The sequence below is a fragment of the Lissotriton helveticus genome, chromosome 3_1 (genome assembly GCF_964261635.1).
Source record: "Lissotriton helveticus chromosome 3_1, aLisHel1.1, whole genome shotgun sequence".
NCBI classification, from domain to species: domain Eukaryota; kingdom Metazoa; phylum Chordata; class Amphibia; order Caudata; family Salamandridae; genus Lissotriton; species Lissotriton helveticus.
The window spans coordinates 763,289,406-763,316,556 of NC_136061.1; the positions used below are offsets into that span (position 1 = coordinate 763,289,406).

The following is a 27,151-nucleotide window of genomic DNA, read 5'->3' on the forward strand; positions in this document are numbered from 1 at the left end:
TTAAGATCCTTGTGAGACACCACGGATGACCTGGAACTATTATTCCAAGCTGTCCCAAGCAACAGGTTCTTGGATTGTGGAAACAACATAATGCCAAGTGGTAGTGTGTCCATGGCCACAGGCACAAGCAACATGTTCAATTGGCAGCGTCCAACAGTCCAATACTCCCACAATACAGTTTCATAAGAGTCTGGCTACAAACCAGACTGCATTTTAGGCAAAAACGCCTGTGGTTTGATACATTTATGAAACAGAAAATAGGTCAGACTGAGTAAGCCTTATTCGAGACTTGAGCAATAAATGCAAAACGAACAAGGAGGAAGAAAGTGTCTAAAGGGCTACACATTTTGAATACTAGACTAAAATCCAGAAGTTCGCCAATAGTTTCCTTAAAAGCTCAATTCACCTGTAACATAGGCAAAGGGAATCCAAGACTGAACGTTATGCAGTTAGTTTTCCCCATTTGTGCAAGAGCCGAGCATGGCGGACGTGTTTTGAGACCGCTCCGTCCTCTGCCCGGTAAATAAGCTATATTATCCTGATTCCCCAGGCCCTGCCGGACACCCACTCTGACACCGTGACCACGGAGGGGGAAACGAGCGAGCGGAACTGAGCTACGCATCACGGATCTCCCCTGGGATTGATCGCGGCGCCTGACGCCGTAGAGGCCTGACTCCCGAACACAAGCCGCGGCCTAAAGTGGTGGTGGAGCCGAGATCGATGAGAGCAATTGCAGGCAGCGAGATCGGAACCGGCGGCACTGTGCGGTACTCCGCCGCGGCGGTGTACCTGGCAGTCACTACACTCGTCATGATTGCGACTTGGGCCGAAAAGTGAAACGCTGAGGCGGCGCACCCCCCAGGGACCTCGCTGGAGCGCGGGTGCGCGCCAATTACCGCAGGGACGCATGAAGGCGAGGCGGCCCCACAAGCCTAGCTGAAGTGCTGCGGTGCTGCCGGGTGCAGATCCGGAGGACCGGAGACCGCTGCCTGAGGTGTGCTGGCCCCAGGGGTGTACGAGCCGCTCCAGGCCGGCCTGGAGCTGCCATCTTGGTCCTGGTGTTGTCGGCCGCCATTGCCCTACCACAATCGGAGCTGCCCTCACCGCGAGTCCGGAGCAGACAATAGTGGACATTCCCAGACGGCAGTGCGGGGAGTAGCCGTGGAGCCGCGGAGGGTGCGCAGAGACCAGGTACGACCGCCCTGCCCTTCTGGGGTCCCCCCTCTGTGGTGCCTGTTCTCGGTGAGCAGTGGGGGAATTGAGAATGCTCCCGCCGGCTGTGGAGGGCTGCCCATTGCCCGGTCGATTGACTGTGGTACTGGCCCCTGAAGTACTGAAGGGCGAGAACACCCGACACCCCGAAGCAAAAAGTAAGTGGGATTTCGGCGGGAGGACCGCTTGGAGAACTAACGGCCCCCTTACACAGATGCTAGCCCGTGGCATTGGCAGAAAGAGGCGCGTTTACCAGGCGTGGACCTGAAGAGTTGTGCCGTGCCGGACCTTCGGCACGTTCTTGTGAAGCGGAGTGGTACCCACAGGTAACGGACACCAGAGCTGGGAGCACAGGTACCCACCCCGCATTATCCTGCAGATGCGAGCCATGGGGAGGAAGAGAGCTAAAGCGCAGGACCAGGGCGCGAATGCGGAACTCCAGTCCACTGGCTCGGACGACCCGCTGGCCTCCTCCAGCGGTGAGATCATACCACCGACGGGTAGGGGTACGCAGGAAGCTAATCTGGACCTCATACTGGCGGAAATAAGGGCATCAAGGGAGGCGCTTGAGTCACGAATGGACAGCATGGCGACCGGCTTGTCGCTCCTTCGAGCAGACCACAACAAATTGTCTGAAAAGGTCGCGGAGCATAAGATTGCATTGGACGACCTGATCCCGCAACAGACTGATCACTCCACGAAAATAGAGCAGATGGAGAAGCAGCTTAAACTGGTCTGGGACAGGATGGACGACGCGGAAGGACGGGCTCGGCGAAACAATGTGCGAATTTTGGGGATTCCGGAAAGCAGCGAAGGGAGAAACCCAACCCAGTTTGAGGATTGGCTGAAGAAGATCGTGGGGCCACAGGACTGTAACCCGCTTTACAGTGTGGAGAGGGCACACAGAATGCCGGCCAAACCACCTAAACCGGGTGCGCCACCGCGACCCCTAATAGCGCGCCTTCTGCACTACAAAGACAGATTCAGTGCTGAGTGGCGAGAGAAAAAGCACCTCTGAGATACGAGGATAAGACTATATCAGTATATCCAGACTTCACGCCAACGGTACAGAGGGCAAGGTCGACATTCATGGGGGTTAAGCGCAAGCCGAGGGACAGAAACCTGAAGTACGCCCTGCTTTTCCCGGCCCGCCTCAAAATAATACACAACAAATCCTATTTCTTTGACACGCCGGAGGAGGCAGCGGAGTGGATGGAGGTGACCCCAACGCCGTTGTCCACGCAGGACCCGCTTGAGGACGGCCAGGACGGGAGGCCTTCGCGTCGAAAGGAGCAAAGACCTGGCACGAACGTCGAACGCATGAGGGGGATCTCCAGCGAGTGAAGGGAACACACTAGACTGCGCACAGACAACCCCGGAGATGCTTCTGCTATGTGAGGCGGCACTGACTGCACACGATGCAAGGGACAAATCTGATGTGGGCAGCAACTCAGACTCTCGTACAGAGGTGTCAGGCTCTGCTACCAGCCTGCAACTCTTCCCCAAAATTACTGCCCAGGAGGCGGATACGCTCTGACTGCAGCTGTAGAAGCTTCGATTGGTAACGTATGAGAGTTACACTGGAACAGGAGTGGGTGGACAGGGTGCGGGGACACACTGGCCGGGGGCATGCTGTAGCCACTCCAAACAGGTCCCGGGCAAGTGTAAGTGGTACCACCCCCCAAAGCAGTCATGTTCTGGTTTACCTGCCGTCCACGTTGGGCGTGCAGTTTGGACCTCAGGTTTTTTCGCTTGGGGACCTTGAAGTTCGAAAGTTACAAGTTTTAATGGCAGTTCAGACACTACATTTATTGCATTACCCCTTATTAGCGCAAGGCCTATTTCAGATAACTTGCAAGGTCCACGATGGGGACTCTTAACACGTACAAACTATGAACGGTGCAGAGTGTGTGAAGCTGCTTAAAAAGTGGAAGGGGTAGTTATATGCAACTACTTACTCTGTGTTCTCGAAAGGGGCGGCTATATGGCTCAGAAACTCTGTTCCCTTTAGGCTGATGGAGAAAAGACTTGACTCCGGGGGTAGATGTGTTCATCCGTGGAATGTTGGATGGCTCTCCTGTTGGGCAGTGTTTATGCATCGAACTCCGGCCAGTCGGACTTCTTAACTACTATTAATGGAGTGTTGGCAGACTGGGTGGACTATCCCTGGCTTATTGGGGGGGGGGATTTTAATGCGGTCTTAGACATCGCACTAGACAGGTCGCACCCACCACTACATGCCACTTGGAGCAGAAGGCAGGCGGACGCTCTTGCGCAGTGGGCGGAGGGATGGGACTTGGCCGATGCGTGGAGGTGCACACACTTACTTAATAGAGCACGTTCTACTCACCGCCCCATGGCCTGCACACCAGGATAGACCGAATTTTCTGTACTACTTCACTGCTGGGAGCGGTGATCACTGCAGAGCATACGGGTAAGACCTTTTCGGACCACAACCCAGTAGAGGTCCTAATACAATGGGGTAGGGTCCAGACGCCAATACCAACATGGTGCCTGCAGCCGGAGTTGCTGGAGGACACGGTCTTTCGGGCGACCCTCGCTGATGCCATAACCAGTTACTTTCACATGAACGCTGACACGGCCAGTTCCCATCAGATAGAATGGGATGCCTTTAAGATCTCCATTAGGGGGGAGGCGATGTGCACACGAGTGGGCATGCAACACACTGTACTGGAGAAGCTCAGGAAGGTAGAGGACCGCCTGGCCATGCTCGAGAGCGAGGCCGCGGGTACAAACCTACCCTTCACGCCCCTACAGGAGGCGCACATTCAACATGCTGAACTGCTGGAGGAGCTGCGCATGTTAGATCATAGGGAATACATATGCAGACAGCACGCGCAGGCAGAGAGATCTGGGCCTCTGCTCGCTCGACTGTTGCGGGAGGACCTAGCATGCCTGTTGCAGGAGGACCTAGCACGCCCCATCACGCTCGCAGGGATACGTCAGGCCATACGTGCGCTCCACGGAATAAGACCCCGGGGATGGACGACCTCCCGGCAGAGTTCTACGGGGCCTACATTGACCTGCTTGCCCCACGCCTGCTTGTGGTGTACGGGGAAGCGCTGAAGTCCGTCGGGTTGCCGCAATCGTCCCTACAGGCGCTGATTGTATCGTTCCAGAAGCCGGGCAGGGATACCTTAAAACTAGCTAATTATAGACCCCTGTCCTTATTAAATACAGATTACAAAATACTTAGTAAGGTGCTTGCAGCGAGACTGGCGCAGTACATCCCACAACTGATACACCCCAATCAGTGCGGCTTCGTGCCTGGTAGGAGTACGGCCATGAACCTACAGAGGCTCAGCCAACTCATGCTCCACGAACGGACACCAGGGGAGACGGAGAGCTGTGTCTCGCTGGACCTGAAGCAGGCATTTGATTCACTATGGTGGGATTTTATATTTGCAACGTTTGAAAAATTTGGGGTACCGCCCGAGTATGCCGCCTGGGTGCGACTGCTATACACCCGTCCGACGGCTCGGGTTCGTACGAATAGGTACAGCTCGTCTCAACTTGACATAGCGAAGGGAACCAGAGAGGGATGCCCATTGTCCCCACGGTTATTTATCCTTGCGCTTGAACCATTGTTCTGTAAACTCAGGACCTCGGCACGCCACAAGGGCATACAGAGAGCCGGGACAGTCCACGTTGTGTCAGCGTATGACATTATCCTATATGTACACAACATTGGAGGCGGGCTCGACCCCATTCCTGAAATATTTGAAGACTTCAGGGCACTATCGGGTCTCACAATTAGTGAGCCTAAGTCGTACGGGTTCTGCTTCGGCGCCCCCGGAGAGACCACCCAGTTAGCTTTCCCTCCGCACACCTTCCAGATGGCAGAGACTACCTTCCGGTATCTGGGGATACAAGTGTACAGAGGAGCAAGGGACATGATCGACAGCAACCTGGGCAAGGCAATGGCAGCACTGAGGTCACAGGTGAAATTCTGGACCGCACTGCCCCTATCAGTGGCCGGCCGGGTGGCCATCTCCAAAATGGTGGTACTACCACGACTACTTTATTATTTCACAAACCTACTTTTCATGGCCCCTGCATCAATGTTTAGGACATTGAACACTTTACTTACGGAACCAATCTGGGGATCAGGACGGCGACGCATTAGTCTGGCTAAACTACAGCTTTCTACTGCGATGGGCGGCATGGGGGTTCCGGATCTACTGGCGTATGCATATGCCTGTCAGCTGCAATGGCTGGCGGGCCGCAATTTGCATGAAATTGGAATAGTGGAGGCGGACAGAGCGAGAGGGGACATCCACACCCTGTTGCTACCAGGAGTGGACCTCCCTAGGTTGACGCCACCACTGCTTCGACTCGCGAATACCTACTGGAGGAGGGCGGTGAGGTACACGAACCCTAGGTCCTCTTATGCCCCCACGATACCACTCTTGGGGCTTCCATTGGGCACGGGACCATTGCAGGATCGAATGCTTACCACGTGACATGATGCGGGAGTGCTACACGTTGGGGACCTGTTCGCGGAGAGCCGCGTCATGTATTTTGAGGATTTCCGTGGCTCGCATCATGCCCCGGGAGGCCTGTTCTTGTTGCACGCCAGGATACGACGCTATGTCACAATGACCTGGGCGCCGACTGGCGACGAACCCCCCACGAACCCGCTGCTTACAATGCAGTACCTCATGGGATCGGGCAGTCACCTGACGAACTGGATAACGAGCGGTATACGGACCGGGAGGGCAACCTCGCTACAGCCTTTGCGAGAGAAATGGGAAGGTGACTTAGGGAGGACACTGAGACAAGGAATGGGAACGGATCCTCAAATTCCCGAAGAGAGTGTCGAGAAACCCAAAATTTAAGTTCATACAACTTATGGTTTTACACAGGGCATACCTGACACCACACCGCTTACACACCATGTTCCCCAACACAGCGGACAATTGCCCCCGTTGTGGTGCGGATGAAGCGCGCCTACTACACATGTTGTGGGATTGCCCCAAATTAGGGTATTACTGGAAGACAGTACATGACGCTCCAATTAGACTGGCTCCTTCTAGACCGTACGCTTCCTTGGAGTATAGCTTACTGGGGCTGGGACCCACCGAACGGAAGAGATCTGTAGCAGCGCGCTTTGCTGACCAGGCCCTATTGCTAGCTAAACGAACCATAACAATGAGGTGGTAATCGGCTAGACCGCGTGACCCAGAAGTATGGAGGGCGTAGGTGGTGCGCTGGGGGAAGCGGAGGGCACGACACTACAGCGCGAAGAGCGTAAGGGCATTAGGAAGATACCAATTTCTATAGATTGGAACACTATGATGGGGGCCTTCGAGGCTGGTGATGACAACACTGCATCTTCCTGGTCAGGCATTGAGGGCTGAGGTACGGGAGGGTGTGCTCATAATGTATAGTGTTTCTCGTTGCATATACTACTATCAACCTTACTGTGAAATGTGAACAGTTTCGGGTGCAAGGGTACAATGCGATTGCTGTATATGTTTTGTACTGTATATAGTCCCCCCCGACGGAATGTGGTGGATTGCCGATCACAACATATCTGCTGTATTGGGCCGAGTGCTATGAATATTAATCGAAAGTGCCGGGGTGGGGGGGAGATAGTTGGGTGGGGGAGTTGTATGGGGATAATTTGGAATATGATAAAATGAAAATGTCAACTGAGCTCTAGTTATTGCACATGAATGAGTACTGCCAATGCATAACCGTTACCTATACTGATATTGCTCTGTATGTATTCATGCTTACCCTGATGACAAAAAAGATTTTCAAAAAAAGTTTTCCCCATTTGTATCAGTCAAGAGCGTAAACATTGTGTAACAATCTCTAAATTGGTTATGCAATGGCTATTAACCACTGATTTTGCCAGCTGTGAATAATTTCCAAATAAGTGTGGGTCAATGAGCTTCATGACAATTGGTACAGCAATTATAGATGGCAGATTTACTTACTGATCCTCCATCTTCGAAACAAAAACAAACGTAACCTCAGTTATTGAGCAGGTATGCGGACACTTCCCATGCAGCCCATGGGCAGACCAGCTGTTTATGACAAATTGAGTTATGGCCGTACCAGAGTGTTCAAGAGACTAGAAAAGCTGCTAAAAAAAACCAAGTTACAGCAAGAGTATTGAAATAAGGGAGTACAAGAACAACAAGTGGCATGTGCCACAACCTGCGCACGACATGTACTGTGACTGTACAGTGCTCCAAATGCGGCATTTTAAAAGCAGCTACAGCCCCTGGCACGGTACCTGGGTCAGGTCAGTCAGGACTTGGAGTAATTGGAAACACATTGTCCTTTCGAAACCCGTGGTAATTATAGAGTACAACAAACAATTGAGGAACTACCAAATTGAGCAACAGCACTGACCAGAATGCAATAAACATGGTCACCCTCACCCCACATTAAACAAGCATTTGCAATGCAATAGGTCTCGCATTAGGAAAGTTTGAGCTATTGGTCTTGTAAATGACAATTTTTTATGTGTTGGTTTTGAAAATAGCTAAATTAATAGCTTTGTCATTTACACTGCCAATAGTTATAACTTTCGCAAATGTGACACCTATAGCATTTGTAATGCAACAGGTTTTTTTTATTTACGTGACTTAGATGTATTGATATTACAAATAAGGTATTGTTCACAAAATATCTTCGACATCAGAAAATTAAAGCAGCCTGCACTTAAGACCTAATAAAATGGCAGCATCCGCATAAACAGTGTCTACTCTTCTCTTACTTTTCTGCAACTGCCAGCACCTCATGCTAATAAGCAGTGGCTGCACGACCCTCGGAGCATATTTACTAACTGGAGGCACTTCACCCCACACCTTCCATATTGCACCTCACTGTGCAGCACTCTAGCAATTACTTAAAGGTGCCTCAGAGGCAGATGTGAATAGGTCTGCTCTGTAGCTTTGTCAATGGTGAGAAGCTCAATAATTCTACAGTATATATATTTATGACCACAATGTGTTTTTTTGATCTCATCTGTACACCTTCTCCAGTCAGTATTGTCGTCGTCTAAAAGCTGCTTCAGAGTTCTCTTGGAACGCCATGATAGGCATGAGTAAGGCATTAAGTACTGGGTTTTACTTTGCATTTTGGTACCTGTAGTTTTGCATTCCCTTTTAAAATGTAGATATCACAATGCGAAGTTTGAACAAGAACTGGATAAGCTAGTCAAGCTTGCATATGGTAACTGTAGGGTGTCCCAACCAGTGCATGAAATGGAAAAACAGAAGTGCAGGTACTCTATACCAGAGTACCTGCTTGTTTCTGAGAAGGGCCGGTAATCTCCAATCAAAAGTATAGCATTTCTCGTTGGAAGTGCAGGTACTCGTCCTCTCAAAATATAAAAGTGCAGGTACTCCGTACCGGACAGTACCAGTCAATTTAAAGCATTGGTCCCAACTTTTGTCATATTGCTTCACCTCATTAAGTATGACAACTTTAGTTCTCCGATTGCCACCAGTTCCCCTACTCAGAGTGCTATCGATCCCTTTAGACACGTATTGTTGCCCCTTCATGTAAAATGCCAAGTCCACATACAGTATATGCCAAGTCCACATACAGTATACGTCCCCATTATCCCCAGTCGTGATCAGCCCCACGTGGACTGGGACAGAGCCCTCTTCCACCCAGTAGCACCACTTCAATCCATGACTGGAATGTGCTGGACATTCTCACCAGCTTGAACAGATTGGTGCCTCCTCTCTCGCAGAAGTTTCTTGCCCTTCTTGTGTTTACTGCGTACAGGGACATCCGCTTCCTCCTCTTGCTCAGCTTGCCCCGGCGGCAGGTCCCCAGAACAGAGTGGCTCCTGAACCCGCACTTCACCCTTCAGCCACCTCAGGGCCCGGCGAGACAGGTTACCATATTCCTTCGAACCCATGCCTGTTAGGAGCGGCAACGCATATGCGCACATCCATGGTCAGGCAGCGCCAGCGACATAGTATAATTCATGCGCGCGCAGCACTACACGGAAGCGTGAAGAACGGAGCGCGTGCGCGCGCCCTAGCACACATTCACTATCGCTTGGACGTAGACACAAAACCGGCAGGGAAAGTTAAGACGTCACATGAGGTTAGTGATAACGAAGAGTGCTGGTCATTTCAAGTGTGTGTCGCTACGAGAAAAACAAGTAACTGGAGTATGACAAGTAACTGGTTGAACCACAAGTAACTGGATTCTAAATGGAACTGATTTATCGAATGTTCTCACATACCTGCAATTTCTGGCGACTGGACCCCTGCTATTCTCACCGGAGCTTGGGCGGAGCCCAGGACGGTGGGGGAGAGCCTGCTGTGGATGCTGGCGTGACTGCACGCCGTGCGTGACTGCGAGCGCCGATCGCCAGGAGACTGCCTGCCGGGGCTGCAGCCGCTACCGTGCAGCCCGGGGACAGGGGTGAAGCGCTGCCTGCCACTGCCTGAGAACGCCGGTCGCGGGGTGGGCGCCTGGAGACTGCCTGCTGGGGCTGCAGTCACTGCCGTGCAGCCTGGAGGCATTGAGAGGCGCTTCCTGCTGCTGCCTGTGGGCGCCGCGAAGCAGAGCGGAGCGACTGGGAGCCTCCGACCATCCGAGAGTCCCGGCGCTGAGGGCGGTGAGCGCTGCAGAGGCCGCGGAGGATTGTCCCCTGCGCTGGAGGCCTGGGTCTGGGCGGCTTGCGGCGGAGGTGCATCTGGCCTCCTCCTCTCGCCGGACTGCACGCAGGGAGCTGGAGGGGAAGCGGAGCAACCTGGGGCTGCGGGGCTTGATTGAGGAGTAGGGCGGCGGGTCGGCTAGTTCACGGCTTGGCGGTCCTTGGAGGGATCGCGCTGTGACTGTACACGGAAGAAAGGCGTCTATTAGCCCCGCCCCCCCCCCTGGAAATACTCTAAATAAAAGAAAACAACGCTGATAGCGCCAACATCGGCTATCATTCATTCATCATTGGAGTTCTTCCTACTTTTTAATGAACAGTCAACCGGAAAAGAGGATTTGCCTCAGCACAAATGCGATTTTTTGCGTCTGATCTGAACAGCCTCAGTGCAGCCTGACAGTCCTGAAGGTATTTACATGCACACTTTAAATTTTTATCTCGAACATGCCGACGCTGCATTCTCTGCCCTGAATCATACAAAGTTTATTTGCTTGCAAACTATCCACGCGGCATGGCGATCCCTTTACTCCTCTCACTCTCCTTTACCTAAAATGGCGGGGGCCATATACCGGAGCCATAAATCGCCTCCACTGCCCACCAGATGACCATGAGGCTACATACCAACGTGGTCACAGGTCACCAAAACAGAGATAAGCCTCCCTCCTCGCCTCCAAGCAGCATAGAATCTAATCTCTCCCCTCCCCACCTAACACAGAGGATGGACTAACTCGACCTGCCCCTGAAAGGGAAACTCTCTCTCTAAGGCACATCAACAATAGAGAAAGGACTACTACTTCTGTCTCCCTATATGCTATCCTGGTGGCCATCTTTGACTAGTCCTCCACTGGGGGGCCATCTTAGACTAGTCATCCTCACCTACTGCCCATACTTAAGACCACCTAGGCTTACAGCCCTGCAACCGCACACTCACCCACCTACTCCCCCCCCCCCTCTTCTACCTACGCCTCTTCCACCATGGAACGCATGGGCGAGCACACTTACAAAATCTACCCACCCGAGCTCTCCAAAAAAAACGCCAAAAGCTACAAACACAACTTCCTGAAGGCACACCCTGAAACCCCGTGTGTGGACACCTACTTTTCAATGATCACTGGAGCCACGAACACAGATATCATCTTCTACACTCTACGTAGAGCACAATGGAGGAAAGCGTTCCTCTCCATTCTCACTATCTCCACCACCAGTAAATCCGCTCATGGCCTAACGCTTTCTATCACACCATCCCAAGTTTTCCCAGGCAGAGCCACCATCACCATCTACAACAATGGGACCATTCTATTCCAAGCCACTGATAGGAACCTCGACCGACTCGACAACCTATTCCCTACCTTCTTAGAACACATCGCCAAACGGCGGACCTCCACTCCGCACACATCAAGCTGCACAACACCCCCTAACTCCAATCCTCAATATAACCTGCCTTGCCCATTGCAACAGCGGAATGACACACACCTCTCCCATCCCCCCAGTGCTATAGTTAGTCACACTCCCGACATAACCCCCCCACACCCCTCATTCACTGACAAAGATCATGCCCCCTCATACCCCCACCCTCCCTTCCCCCCCACCTCACACCTCACACGAGTCTCGCTGAACCCACCACCGCCCGGAGCATATCTCCCCCCCCCCGCGGAAGATCTTTTTCCCACTCTCCCCCCCACTCACTCCCCACTCCCCCACCCTCCCAACTAGACCCTCAGTACACGCCTCCTCCCATACCTTAACATTCCCCCCTCTCTCCCCCCCATACTCAGCCCCCACTACCTTCCTGCCACCCCTATTGTCTTCAGCCTTCACTCATCTCTCAACTCACAGGCGCCGCCTCCAATCGACGACCCCACCTTTACCTCCCACCCTCCCCCTACTTCACCCACACCCCTCGCCAATAAATTCTCACCCATCGAATGCCATCCCACCCACTTACCGCAGAGCCCTCCACTAACGCTAGCATATCCCACCCCTCCGCCCCCAATTCGCTTCCCAGCTCCCTACTCAACCACTCGCCCACGGCCCTCATCACAAACACTAGCCCCAATCCACCTCTGGACTTGATTTTATCCACCCTCCTACAAGTCAAAGACGAGCTCCACACCATCAAAGAACTTCTTTACACACCCTAGACAACCCCGACCTACAACGACCACCTATGTATCTAACAAACGCCACACCCTCCCCACAGGCCCTCGCATTCAACTCTCTCCGCGTTGGCCCACAATCCCCGCCCGCAACAACACCCACCGCCCCCAGCATGCCCTTAACTCCCTGCCGGACCACGACTTATGCACCCTCCTTCGCTCTTTTGGCCCAGGTACGGTAAAACACACAACCTCCACACACCTCCCCATACCCACAATTCTCACAAATCCCTTTAGGCACCCAACTCTAACAGAAGCTCCGTCCCCAACAACCTCAGAAAAGTCCCCCTATCTCTAGAACACTCGACCACCCTTCTCACCCCCAGACTCAAATGCATCCTACTCAACTGCAGATTGGCCCAGAGACACTCCTCCGACATTGCAGATCTCGTCACATCAATGGATCTTGACCTAACCATTTTGACTGAAACGTGGCTAACTGAAGCTTCTACGCCTTTTATGGACATACTAGTTCCCCCCCAATTACCACATCATTAGACTTGACAGGACCGGCAAGACGGGCGGGGGGGAAATCGCATGCATTTTTAGGAGCAACCTCTCCGTTACTAAAGTCACCTCCCCCTCCCTCACTTCCTGTGAACTCTTCAGCCTCGTTATCTCCAGCGAGGGCAAACCAGTATGTGCCTTACATCTCATCTTTCACCCGCCTGGGGACAACCTCATCTTCACCCAACAACTCATGGACACGATCACATCCAACGCTGGTCGGCAGATCACTCAAATCTACCTGGGTGACTTCAATCTCCACTGGAACGACCAGAAAGACGCAGTGGTGAATAGTCTCAAAACTTTCCTTAACGCGCTTGACCTCACTCAAATATGCAACAGCCCAACACACGATCAAGGCTCGATACTCGATCTAATCATCGCCAAAGAGGACTCTAACAAACTGGGGGCAATCCAACCTTGTGATTGGTCAGACCACCACATTATCACCTTCTTTATCAATGAAAAAGTCAAACCTACCCCGGCTCAACCCACCAAATCCAAGATCTGGAAAAGGGACATGAAGAATCTTAACCCCAACTCCCTACCTCCCCACACCTACATTCTCCTCCTTGCCCCTCAGGGCGCCTCTGATGTTCAATCACTGACCGACCTCTACCTCGACTATGAACTCAATAATCAACGAAGCCGCCCCACTGAAACTAAAGAGAGTCTCCACCAAGAACTCGAACCCTTGGTATGACGGCAGACTCAATGAAGACAGGCGTGCTATTATGCTTTTATGTGCAGATATGAGCATTCATCCCAGCATACATACTCACACTTACTCACATGCAAACAGTGACAAAATACATAAATGATTGCAAACTTTGTGGTGATATATTATCAATGTCCAATACAAGACTCCTCGTAGTGCAGTTTCAGACTGTCTTAAATCGTGAAACAATCTATATATTCTTGTTGTAATCTTGATTTGGATTTCTTTTCCAATTTAGTTCTTATGATCTTTCAATTTGTCATATTCGAGGGTCTTTGTATGCGTACGGCTTGCATGTGAGTAAGTGTGAGTATGTATGCTGGGATGTATGCTCATATCTGCACATAAAAGAAAAATGAGGGGTTCTATCTAGAACAACAACTTCAGTTATTATGTTGCACTTCAACAAAACGCACGTTAATTGGTATTTAGTTGTATTTATTATGTTTATGTAAAAGATAACTGCAGAAAATTCAAAAAAGTATATATTTTTGTATAATGATGAATAAATTGATAAAAAAGTAACAAATATGTGATAAGTCTATTGTGTCATGAGATGCATCCCATGTATAAATAACTGACTTAACTGCCAAAAATGTTGAATGATATTTAGGTCACAATAAGAGGTTATTCCCTGTGTTTTTGTACTATTTGTTACTCCCACCTCTTGACCACAAACAAAATACGGAGTACCCTTGTTCTTATTGCAAAAACTTACAAACGCTCCTTCTCAGGAATGGCACCCAGGATCTGGAATGCACTCCCTCCTGAAACCAGGCTTATCTCCTCCACTGCCTTCAAGAAAGAGGTGAAAGCCATCCTTATGGCCAAGTTCACCTGAACTTTATGGTTGTCGGATCAGAGACTTTGCACCGCTTTTGTATCACTGGCTACCTGTCTGTCTAATGTCTAATGATATCATATTCTTACTTGATTGTGATCCTATTATGCTACTCACTCACTACCTATTACTATATTGTACACGTTAGTTTGCTGAAACTTGATGTCCCTACCCCTTGTTTCGCTGTAACTCTAAGAAAGTGGTATAAGCCATCCTTATAGCCTAAGCTCTCCTGATCTCTATTGTAGTTGGATCAAAGGCTCTGCACCGTCTTATATTATCGTTTACCTGATTGTTTATTGGTATTTTATCAGCACATGACTGCTATTCGATCATGCTATTGACTATTATACTGTACCCAAAATTAGGTTTAGTCACCCTCCTGTTGCCCTCACCCCCTCTTTCTGTGAAGCGCTCTGATATCTGCAAAGATCTTGTTCGCGCTATATAAAACTCTGAATAAATAAATACCTGCGACATGAGGAATTCCAGTTTCTGTATATTGTGTGTATGCGCGGGGGGGGGGGGGGTTCTGTATTTGCCTGTGTGTCTGCTTACAAGGAGCCATGGGAGACAGGAAGCACGCGCGCGACCTGATCCGTTTACGCGCGCGTGCACATCTTGTCGCTTGGCTCCTTTTAAGCAGAACTGATTACAATAGTCTCGCAGCGACTATCGCTTCGCGATACGTTTGCAGGTGCGAGACCTAAAAAGGTCCTCTTGCACGGGAGTGTAGATGTCAACTGGTAAGGACAAAGGGTTTGTACGGTAAAAAACAGTGAATCGTAACCTTCCTCCGCTGTCCAACAGGGTAAGGAGCTGAGCTTTCAGCCAAGGAACTGCAATTTCATTAAACTGGAACAGCATGTGCAGAGGAAACTAGATCTCAATATAGCATTGCAACTGTTTTAAATCATCCAAGAAACCTCCAAAAACGTACAATTTCGCAAGTAAAAAGGCGGCGCTATAGATCTATTACTAGAAACAGAAAGCAAAAATTGTCAGGGGGCTAAAAGAATTGCCTCTGTGCAAGGTTCAGAAAAGTGAGCTGTATACCTGCAAAATGAAAATACTAAGCATTAGCTCACAGAAGTGAAGAATTGCTTAATTTCCCATCCCATTTCAAAGAAACTATACAGCAACTTACTCATAGTTTTTAACCAGCTGATAAAGGCAAAGCAAGATTCCAAGCCAGCAGGCACTGTTTTCGGACTGGAGATAAAATCCAATTTTTTCGACTACTGCAGTCCAACGATTGGGGTAATCGTGCTTGATGATATGATGAATACAAGTAGTAAGTTGAACTCTAAAAACAGTAAAACAAATTAAAGTACAATTTCAAATTCAACTGGAGTAACAAGCGTGAATTCATAAAAAATGACAGGCATCATTATACATACATATTCATGCCAGCAACTACAAAACAATGCATATACATTCCAGGTCATTAAATAAAAACCTTTAAAATTTGGAGACGCTTTCAATGGATAAACTAAATGCACAATGCAGACAACACATGATCATTTGACAGCAATTAAGTTTTTAAAGTAACCCAATGTGCTTGGTTACAGGGTAAACACAATGTGGCTTAACCAGTTTCCTTTTTTAAATGTTACAAGCACTATATTTCAAATCCAAAAGTTAAACCCATTTACAGTTCTTAGAACATGAAAGCACTTGTATTAAAAAAACCTAATTGAATTAAAAGTGACTACACCGTGTAAAAACTGATGCAAAGGTACCAGTTACCTGATAAGTTCTGGAGACTGCATAATTGCCTCAACAATGTTTTCACGAATACAATGTCTATCTTCTTCTGGAATTGTATATGGCGGCAACTCGCCTGGTGTGGTTTCGCGATCCGGCCAATACTGAGTGATCATATTTTTCAAGTAAATAACAGCTATTGGAACAAGATGAACATGTTTACACAGTAGCCGGAATTGCCGAAACTGTTCATGTCAATTAAATGCTTTATGCACCACAATAAGTGCTTGAGTAGACAGTGACAGCAGTCAACCTAGCAAAACTTCAGCTTGGTCCTACAGCAGCCAGGCTAAATGTCAGTGAGCATGATTGAAATACAGCAGTCTCTACCTCCTCCCACACAAGAGGCAACACTGAAAGACTAAAATGTAATGCATGCACACGTCCTGTCATCAAGGAGCCTTTGGAGTACTTTACATTTCATCCAATCAAACTTTCAGCTGATTCGAGACCACCTAGGTTTTTTATAGTTATACATTTTAGCTTTTAGTGCTAATCACACCAAAGATTAGCTTAGTTTTTCCAACTAAAGATGGACTTATATACTTCACCAAGCAGCTATTAGCTGGGAACAGCTGCGCTTTAAACACCTTCAACAACTTATCAGATGTGATGTGCATAGTCCACATGGAACCACATTCAGACATTTTGTTAACTTTGCCCCAAGGCTCAGACAATATCCCAATTTCAAAATGGTATCCAACATCGGTAGTCCTGCCCATCTGAAGGAGAGCGGAAGCTTTGCTTTTTCACTCATGTAGGATTGACCATGATAACGGACAGGGATACAATTCCCTACAAGAGAACAAACTGAGATAGTGACATCAGGAGGCAAAAGCAAGATCGATTTATACTTGAGTACAGAAAACCCAAGATTCCTGTATAAAACAAACTTTGTCAAAGTCTGTAGGTCTCACTTTTGGGACCCATTGGCTTTACTAATGCCTTTTTAGAGATGCTGTAAAATAAAAGTAGCCCCCCAAATGGCAAAAGAGGTTGTGCTAGGAGGAGGGACAAACACAAGAAGAGGAAAGCCAGACACTGAAAAAGCAGCGAGCAACTGAGTGACAACTAAACCAGCCAATGGCAAACAAAGACTATCTTCAAGTCTACAGCAAGTTCTTAGTAAGCCCACAACAGATCTTTAGCAACCAGACTGCTTGCGCTGCCAAGACCTAAAAAGGAGCGCCATAAGATTAATGGCACATCATCACCTCTGTTTCAATTCACTATGCATGTCAAATTTCAAGTTAGTGTGCATAGGCCATAAAACTTATGAAAAGGGTCAACCCTTCATAAAGGGAAAAACTGCACCTTTACATAACAGGACATTAGCAAAACTATTTAGCACAAATAATCATTAGGTCTTGCATGGACAGCACAAATATGTGCAAAACCTATGGTAACCAATTATTTAACCCGTTTACTGCTTCGAACTTTCAGCGCCAGTGCTGAACGTTCGAAGAAACGGGTGCGGCCGCGTCAGCCAACGGACGTGCGCAGCACTTGCAAGGTAGTGCTGCCGACGGCAGCACTAAAGGGGTTAAAATATAGAGCGGGCTTTTTCCCAACCACACATTTCACTCTCTGGAATCTGCTTCCATTGGAATGCAAGGAGGACTACTTTACACAGAAACGTAAGCTTACCCATCATACTGTTACATCCAAATATCATCGCCTCTGCATTCTAAACAGAACCAACCCCCTGGCACTAGCAAATATGTCTGGCTTCAATGTGATCACCATACAACACATAGACATCAGATTTGCACGTTTGTGTTGATATGCACACATACATTAGCAAACACAGACCTACTGGCTTTGCTAATTATATTATTTAGTATGATCAACAGGAAGATGGAGCTTCTACTGCCCTGGCTGGTCCCTCTTGAATTAACTTTGTAAGAAGCACTGACATCTGGTACAGAAAAAAAGCAGATGGCTCCTCACTGGCAAACTGCCACCTGAATAAATTTAGATCAACTCCAGTTTTTGTTCAGGAACAAGAGCCCTGTTTCACATGCACCCCACTTTCTACATAACTGTATAAAGGGTTAGCCAGTCATGTGTGTGTATTTAGGGTGCAAGGACCGCAACATCACAACTCACATTCTAGTACGCTATTGAATTACTGCACATTTCATCACCACAGAATTAGTAGAAGTAGCGCTATTAACCCCTTCCGTGCGGCCGCGATTCCCCCCGTGTGCGGCAGCCGCACGAACAGGGCGGGGCCGTGACGAACCCCAGCCGTCATCAGCACACGAGCACCGTGGAGCGTGACGGCTGGGGTTCGTCACCAGCATGGAAGGGGTTAAATTAGCAGATTCCTTGGCCTAACAGTCTAGATAAAAGCAGCTATTGTTAGAATCTCTTAAGATGGCTGAAAGCTGCTCTGTTTAAGTGTGCAACATCCTCCCTCCAATTTTGAATAATGGGGCTTCCTGTGGATTCCAGGTCATAGCCATCAGCCTTTTAGCCAGCACTAATGCCAGATCTATAAATCTTGAACCCACTTTCCGGGAAGTCGATCTCAGGAGCAAGCCTAAAAACGCATGCCTCCAGCAAGTATGGAGGTGCACAATGGCCAAACTACTTGAGCACTTAACAAATGTTACTGATCCGGTGACAGACTTAGTTTTTAAAAAAAATGCAAGACAGTGAATAAAGATCAGTGTTTGTTCTCCGAAAGCTCTAGCACACCAAGACAATGAACAGTGTCAAGATGAGACTCTAGCCTCGGTGTAAGATACACTATTGTGCCCTCCATTCTGTTTTCTGGATGATTAGTGCTGAAGGCAGTCATAATTCAGATACTTGCTTATATTGCTGAAATAAGCCATGGTCATCCCAGTACACTTAAACAAGCTGCGAAAATAAGGAAAAACAACAACTCATCTGTGGCCCAGTAAAGCAAGTCACAAACGTACTCGTGCAGCAATGTATATTCAAACTTCGCAATGTCTACACTCTCCATAACCAATGGCTTCAGCCGCCAGAGGCTAGAATAAATAATACTGCAGAAATTTAGGAGGACCTCTACGTAATATTCTAGTGTAAACAAAAATATGCAAGATACAATTAATATTAGTGCTACTTGGGAGAGACCTTCAATAGTAAGTTGTGTAGGACTACTATGGCTGAATACGAGGCAGAAGCAGCAGAGTGGGTCTTCGTAATGTTCTGTAATTGAGTGTGGGAGATGATTAATGTCTAGTGAAAGCCTGCAATGCAAAGACTGTCATAACGGGGCAGAGCACCTGTTTAACAAACTGGATAAATATGGATGACCCATTCTGAAAATACCACCAGGCGACAGAGAAGAGCATATCCAATATCCAACACATGCCTTGAGAAGATTTTGCTTAATATCTGTGCAGGAATGGTTTAGCACTTTTAAGCAGCAGAAAATGCAGGTGTACTTCTGCAAAACATGCATGGAGAGGATACAGTAAATAAGAGAAATAGTCTAAAATGTAAACACTTATACCAGTCCCGACAACTGTACAAATAAGTAAACAAACCTGATGCAATTTAGCTAGACTCTGAAGACAATATCATGCAGGAGAATTTAGATATCTATGAATTAGGGTACGTATGGTCTAGGAGAAATGAGGGGCTCAGGTCTTCCAAAGAGGTGTGTATATTTTAGAAGAGATTTCTTTTTTTTGTGGTAGGAAGGGGATGGTGGGGGCGGTTTACACAACCCTGGATAAAGAAGACTCGAACTACAATTAAGCATATCGTAGTCAAATAAACCTCGCCTGTTTCGATAGCTTAGAGAAGCTGTTGATTTGCAGTTTTATTGCGCCCAGATAATAACTTAAAATAAAATTGTGGTTGCGGAAAATTAAGCAACCCTAGTGTCACCATACTTGCCTGCCTGTCTCACTGGCAAATCCAGTTGCTCCGACATGGTGATCTGAAGCAAAGTGGAGACGAAATTGACAGTCTTTTGAGCCTGGGGGGGGAAAAAAGAAGCAAAAAAAAAAACCACGATCAATGCAGAGCCAAGCACAACTGTATAAGAGAACAGGATATAAAATACAAACTAAATATACCGATCAGTCAGTGACTTGCCAGCAACCAGTCGATATCAAATTGATTTATAGAACAAATAAGGTGTACAACTTTTGTAGAACCAAAATGTCTTTTCTATTATATGCTCGATGTGAGGCTTACAAGTTAAAGGCTATAGGTGACCACACAACCATAAGAAAGGTTAGAATAAAAGCATTCCTGTGTAATTTTATATCTCTACGTGACAGTACATCGATTTAGTAAATTGCAACGTTGCTATATTTGCTACATAAATATAAAGCCACACCGCTATGTAGTTATAGTAACAACTGGTTTTCTCTGGGAAATAGATTTGGTTTGTTCATCACTGCAGAGACAGAAGTGTGTGGTTGTTTTACAAGTTATGAAAAAACGTTTTAACCTGATATTTACTGTTCTGTGAAAAACAGAAACTTTACTTATTTGAGGTATAGTTGGACATTTGAGCTGCCATCTTGTTTTGGCGCTCTAGTCGTTTAGTGGTTGGGGTCACTCTCCCCTCCAGGCCAATTTAGCTCACTCTGGCTACCGTAGGCGTTCCATAGTCAAGCACGACTGCTCCTGCCCAGCATCAGGCAAGGTGGAGGATTTAACTTGTGTCCTCCGGGTAAGGCAGTCTATAATTCAGACCAATTAAAAACCCTAAACAGAGCTTATTTTTGTACACATGAGCTCCATTTTAGATCCTTTTATGGTCCCAATTCCTGTCTTTGTCGAGCTCCGGTTATTTTTCCATTTCTTTTTAGGGATTTCACTCTCAAGTAGGCAACTATTTAAAAGCAGAGACAATATAGGGCGAACCCAGCCAGTCTAAAGGTTGAGGCATGTTTAATCAATATGCGCTCCCTTCCCAAGCATGCATTAAATATCAAGGATTTGATTTCTTCGAATAATTGGGATGCTGTTTTCCTCACTTAAACCTGGCTCTCAGATACCTCGTGCCCAGCTATTGTGCCAGCAGTACACCTCCTAACTTCTGTATCCAGCACATTGGCAGACAGAAATTTAATGGGCGTGGCGTTGAGATCTTTAACTCAAGAATATGTCTGCACAACTTTGAAGTACCCCCCTCTATGCGGATGCTAGTTTCTCTCTCAAAATCTTACAATTTCTCCTTTGTTGCTTTAGTTTATTGCCCTCCCAGGCAGGCTAAGAGCTATTTTAATACGCTTTTGAATGAAATTGCACTTAGTTGTGTTCAATGTGACAAATTCATGGTTTTAGGTGACTAATATTCATGTAGATTCTGAACTTAGCCTCACTTATTCTCAGATCGAGGCATTTTCCTCTCCGAATCTGTTACACAATGTTTGTGGCCCAACCCATGAGGCCGGTCATACACTTGATCTAGTTTTTCATAACATGCCCCATCTTCATACCTGCACTCTTAGGCGTTTAGCTTGGTCCGATCACTACCTCATTCCTTGGGAGTTCAAGCCTCCCAGGAAAACCTCTCCGCCTCAGCTTAGTTTTCTTTACTCCTACCCTTGGCATAAAGTTAGTGAAGCCATTTTGGCATCCAAACATATCCGTCCTTACTCTGCAACTAAGTGTTGCTTCGGACCGTGATACGGTCAACTGGCTAATAACAGCATTAGACTCAATTGCCCATTTAGAAGTAAAACTCCAGCCAGGTTTCGTTCTTCAGCCCAGTGGTTTACTCACACTCGCCTGTATTAAATGCAGCAGCAAGAAATCGGAACATCTGTGGAGTAACGTTAACAGTGCCAATGAAAAAGCGGTTTAGTAACAGGTTTGAGCTATTCATAAGGCTCAAAGAATTTTTCCAATCAAATTGCCACTACTTTCAATACTTCTAAAGAGAATTTAAAAAAAATTGTCCAATCATTTCTATCTCCCAACGCGTGTACTCTGGTAGTCTACCTTCTGAAGAGAATATTCCACTTTTTTCAAGATAATAGTAATAAAATGTATGCAGAGTTTCAGGCTATAATCCTTTCATCGTGCCTTGTGCATGATGGCTGTACATGGCCCAGCTCATCTCTTACTGTGTCGAGTCTTTCGTAAGATTCCTCAGTGCAAGAATTACCGGTGTGGCTATCCTTTGGACCATTGTAGTCTAGCCATTTTAATTTTGGAAAAGGTGATGGACAGTTTCTGAATGATGCAGAATACTCTTACCAAGTCAATAGATCATGGTTTTAATCCATCACTGTTTTTTAGCTCACTGCACCATCCCAGCTCAGAACCTGGCTATATGCAAATTAGTCTGTTCCTGTCCCAGTGCATGATGGGAACAGGGCAAACCAAACTACCAAGCCAATTCTTATACTGGGAAGGAAATAAGCTTCCGGGGACCGGTTTCTGGCATCACAGCCTTCTTCGGCCCGGCTTGCTTGAATCCTGATGGTGCAAAGAGCAAGGGACTCACGTCTGAGTATACCCTCCCACACAGTGTGGATAAAATCGATTTTGGAAAAGGTGACGGACAGAGTTTCTGAATGATGCAGAATACTCTTACCATGTCAATAGATCATGGTTTTAATCCATCACTGTTTTTTAGCTCACTGCACCATCCCAGCTCAGAACCTGGCTATATGCAAATTAGTCTGTTCCTGTCCCAGTGCATGATGGGAACAGGGCAAACCAAACTACCAAGCCAATTCTTATACTGGGAAGGAAACAAGCTTCCGGGGACCGGTTTCTGGCATCACAGCCTTCTTCGGCCCGGCTTGCTTGAATCCTGATGGTGCAATGAGCAAGGGACTCACGTCTGAGTATACCCTCCCACACATAGTGTGGATAAAATCGATTTTGGAAAAGGTGATGGACAAAATCGGTTTTATCCACACTATGTGTGGGAGGGTATACTCAGACGTGAGTCCCTTGCTCATTGCACCATCAGGATTCAAGCAAACCGGGTCGAAGAAGGCTGTGATGCCAGAAACCGGTCCCCGGGAGCTTGTTTCCTTCCCAGTATAAGAATTGGCTTGGTAGTTTGGTTTGCCCTGTTCCCATCATGCACTGGGACAGGAACAGACTAATTTGCATATAGCAAGGTTCTGAGCTGGGATGGTGCAGTGAGCTAAAAAACGGTGATGGATTAAAACCATGATCTGACTTGGTAAGAGTATTCTGCATCATTCAGAAACTCTGTCCATCACCACCCCCCTTTTCCAAAATCAGTCTAGCCATTTTATCCAGGGTCAGACATGTTATTTATCTTTTTGTTTTCTTCAAATGGCATAAGGCGCACTCATTGAAATAAAACGAAAAAAAAATCTTAGTCCAAAAAGTTCAATTCTTTATTACGGTAATTATACCAAGGAAGTCACACAGCCAACACGTTTTGTTCCTTGGCGAAACTTCGTCAGGGCATAAATAGAAAAAGAGTCCAATGAACCAATGAGTCAACGATTAGAGTGAGTGAGCAAGCAAACAGCTCCTGTCGTGTCCCAAACACCGGGACAAGTTGGTACTGCTCCACGTTGTGACAAGATTGTTGATAAACTTGTCACAAAGTGATTCCAAAGTCGATAGGAAGTATCAAATTACACGTAGTGGTACGCCCCTGGCACACATATATCCAGGGATATGTTTAGAGTCAGGAAGAAATAACTTGCAAAGGGCACTTAATTCGACTTCCGCTTTGCACAATGTAAACTCAATACTCGGCAGCGACTCCCAGAATAATAATGAGGAGAAGGCGATTGAATCTTTGTTAATGCTTTGCTTAACAACTATCAGGCAGTTATCCCAAAGTCCTGAAAACATGCTCCAGTGCTGCCACTCCTGAAGAATCTTCTCCATAACTCAGACTGGGTTTTGATCTTTTTACAGCACTGAATCGGAATTTGTCTGATTGAGCTTAGATCAAGGGTGTGCAGCAATAGTGGTCAGAAACAAGCATCCTGGGGCCAGTTTCGGGGTAATATCCCTCATCAGCCAGGCTAGCTTGAAGCCAGTGGTAAAGTGAGCACGGGATTACATCTGCGCATACACTGCCAACTTAGGGCAAAGAAAGCAAACGCAAGGAGATGGACAGAGCGCTGAAACTTTTCAGACATTCACAGGATGCTTGTTTACGGTCCAGGGAAGACCGGGCTTGGCAGTTTGGGCTGGACTGTTCCCATGAGGCACAGGGTCACGACTGATTTGCATATAGCAGGGTCTGAACTGGGGTGGCAAAGTGAGCTAAAGAACAATGACGGATTCAACCCAGATCTGTGACTAGGGGGTGAGTGTATGAAAAGTTTCAGCACTCCATCCATCTCCTGTGTTTGTTTTGTTCGCCCTAAGTTGGCAGGGTATGCACAGACGTGTTTTCCCATGCAATTTCCCATAGAAAAATGTAACCGCGCTATTGCCAAAATAGCTGAAAGAAAAGAAACCAAATTTTGCAAAAACTACCCAGAAAGCACACTTTTGGGGATTTGGTGCAAATCTGTTCCATAGTTTGAGAAATTAAAGATAGATGCAGTAGTTTCGCAGGCCTATTAGTTTGTCGCATTTGAGTCAAAAGAATTTTTAACTAGGGTTTTTTTCTACGACTTATTGGTATTATAAAGGAAAACCTTCATTTCTAACACCCGATGTGCATGGAGGCCAGTCTGCACTGCATGTAACCGGCTGCAAAGACTCGGCCTCATCAGCTCATCGCCTTTAGGCGCTTTGAACACAGTCTGCCTACAGGTAAGCCAGTTGAGCATTTGCAAGACTGCAGGAAGAGTAAAGGCAGAAAAGTAGTCTTTCTAGAGTGCTTTGGTTACATTTTTTTTTCGTGATTAAACGGGGATCACAATGCTATTGGCATAGTCATACTTATAGATCACAGGAGTAAGGACAGCTTGTAGTTTTTGTTGATATCCAAAGTATGGAAAGACGATTGTTTTGTCTCTTGTGATGGTCATCTTCTAGGTGGGTATTAACAATTACTGTACACGTACAGTGAGAAATAAACCAAACCACAACAAAAAATTCATGAGATTGTAATTGAATGCCAACCCAGTAATTACCATCCAAAGTCAGAAGCCCAGTCCAAAATAATGGTTTCAGTCATTCTTTGGCACCTACTCTACCATCGGAATTTTTAACTGCATGCAGTGTAACACACTGGAAATTGATAACGCTAACTGCATGCAGTGTAACACACTGGAAATTGATAACTCTATTACTGATACGTACACATTTTTTTTTTACACATTCTAAACTGCAAAACTCAAATTTTCCAATGCCACATTCAAAACACTGTGGTAATTTCGCACAAGCTGCTTTGGTAATACTAGTCAGGAAGCAAACTACTTTTTGTGCCGGAATCGGGATTATGAGTATGGCAGGCAAAAATAAAAAAGAACGTTTTGTGAACAGTACCATACAAACAGATTTACTCCCTCGCACCACATTTAGCCTGACAAACGGCAGGGATGTGGAATATCTATAGCCCGACGCCCATGACATTGGAGTCAAGGGCAACAAGTTTTCATGTGTATTTTGTCCTTGGGACAAGACGGCCCAACCCCCCTGCAGCACAAACCCTTTGGCTGCCAGTTTGAAGTACCAAATTATGGATCAGGAATGGGCACTGTCTGCAGTTAAAGTAATATTTTTGTCCATATGTTAATACTGTTCAAACTTGTATTCATGGCTCATTAATTGAAAACCTTCATTAGTTCTCGCAGATCTAGCGCTGGAGCGAGCATGCGCTCCTCGCTCTGCAAGGGCTTTATATCAATACGCGTCCAAGGGGACTTGAAAGCCCGCCCATGATTGATTGGGTAGCGTCATGCTCCATGCTAAAGACTGGCTTCTGATTGAAAAGGAGGCTTCTTAGTCCCTCCTTGTTACCGCCCTGTCCACTTGTGGCCCCGCCCACGCAGGCTGGATCTTTTACTTGCGGCGTGATACGGTCTCCTTTAATTAGTTATGCACTTTTTTTGTCCCTGAATGCCTGCCCTGCCTACAGAGAACACCCCTCCCACCTCCCAAACATCAAGCAGCTATCATGGTATTATTTATTTAATACAGCGCCCGTATGCTTGCCAGGCTACAGAGAACACTCCTCCGACCTGCCAAACAGCATCAAGCGGCGATCCCCGTGGGCCTTCAATTATTGATTTAGTACGCACTCGTATGCTATTATTCTTGCTTATTTATATGCTAAATAATAGCTGCCCTGATGCTCAAGTCTCACCCAACTAGTTTTTTTTTGTATTTGTTTTTTTAAATGGCGGCAGGCGCGCGACTCACCCAAATAGTTTTTTTTATTTTATTTACAGCTGAAATATTAGCAGTATGTAACCAAACGCGTGGTTCACCCAACTCGTAAAAACTGCGCTTTTCCTGTGGAAAACAACTTGCCCAGCTCATCAGATCAAGGTACGGGCAGTGCTGCTAAAAGAGCTTTAGTACTGTAGGTGCTTTACCGACTAAAGCCCACAGGTTTGAGATGAGACCACACAGTATCTCTTAGGATACGATGCCTGCAGTAGGCACGGCACGTGCTGTTAAAAGATTCAGCACGCAGGGCGGCTAGAAGTACTTCATCACTGTAGCTCAGAGAAAGCTTAAAAGGGTCTCTCTAAGCGCAAGGGAACGAGGCCTGCATCTGATAAGAACCCGTTGGACAGACTCATGCTGCTCAGAGATCCAGGGCGGCTAGAAGCGCTTCATCACTGTAGGGAGCTGTGCCCACAAGACTAGAGCTTACAACTTTGAAACCGTGCTGGGCTTCTCCAAGGATGTGAGGCCTGTAGTCCGCTATGAACAGCTATCTGCAGGAATATGGTGCTCAGACATCCAGGGCCAGCACTGCTGCTAAAAAACCTTCGGCACTGTTAGGGCAGTATCATCTTAGATGTTTTTCGGGCCCCAGACAATTAATTTTTTTTTAAGTCTCCTTTTAGCAGCTCTTCTGAATTTTGTCCCCCATTTTCTGATAATTCATGGACACTGTTAAATCATTTACATTTTCAGGAAAGGGGTCATAATATTGCTGCCCAGTTGAATGCCTCTATTGGGGTGACTAGGCACGCAACGCCCATTGGGCTCAAAGGGCATCAGACACGTAGCACCCCCTCCCAGTCGTGTGTCAGCCTGGCTGAGACCGCTTTCCCGGCACACACACAACTGCACCAGAGTAATTCACAGGTCGGGGCTGTTTTCCACGCAAATAGAATACAGAGCATGGAGGGCTGCAAGGTGGTGTGTTGCCACCATCCTCCCCTCCCCCACCGCTCCCATCATACCAAGTAAGTTGGCTCTCACCTTCCATA

The 27,151-nt window shown here is 47.2% G+C and overlaps 1 protein-coding gene and 1 non-coding gene across 2 annotated transcripts in view; both read right to left on the reverse strand.

Annotated features, from left to right (window-relative positions):
• IPO7 (importin 7) overlaps nt 1–27,151 on the reverse strand; it is a 392,711-nt gene that overhangs the window by 351,482 nt on the left and 14,078 nt on the right. The window contains exons 2-4 of the mRNA XM_078680964.1: nt 19,740–19,821; nt 15,843–15,996; nt 15,241–15,399 (exon numbers count right to left, since the gene is read on the reverse strand). Of these exons, the coding sequence (XP_078537090.1) occupies nt 15,241–15,399; nt 15,843–15,996; nt 19,740–19,821 (395 nt within the window). The remainder of the gene's footprint in view (nt 1–15,240; nt 15,400–15,842; nt 15,997–19,739; nt 19,822–27,151) is intronic.
• LOC144825840 (small nucleolar RNA SNORA3/SNORA45 family) lies at nt 18,470–18,604 on the reverse strand. The gene has a single exon (XR_013609612.1). It is a non-coding gene; the product is annotated as a small nucleolar RNA SNORA3/SNORA45 family (small nucleolar RNA).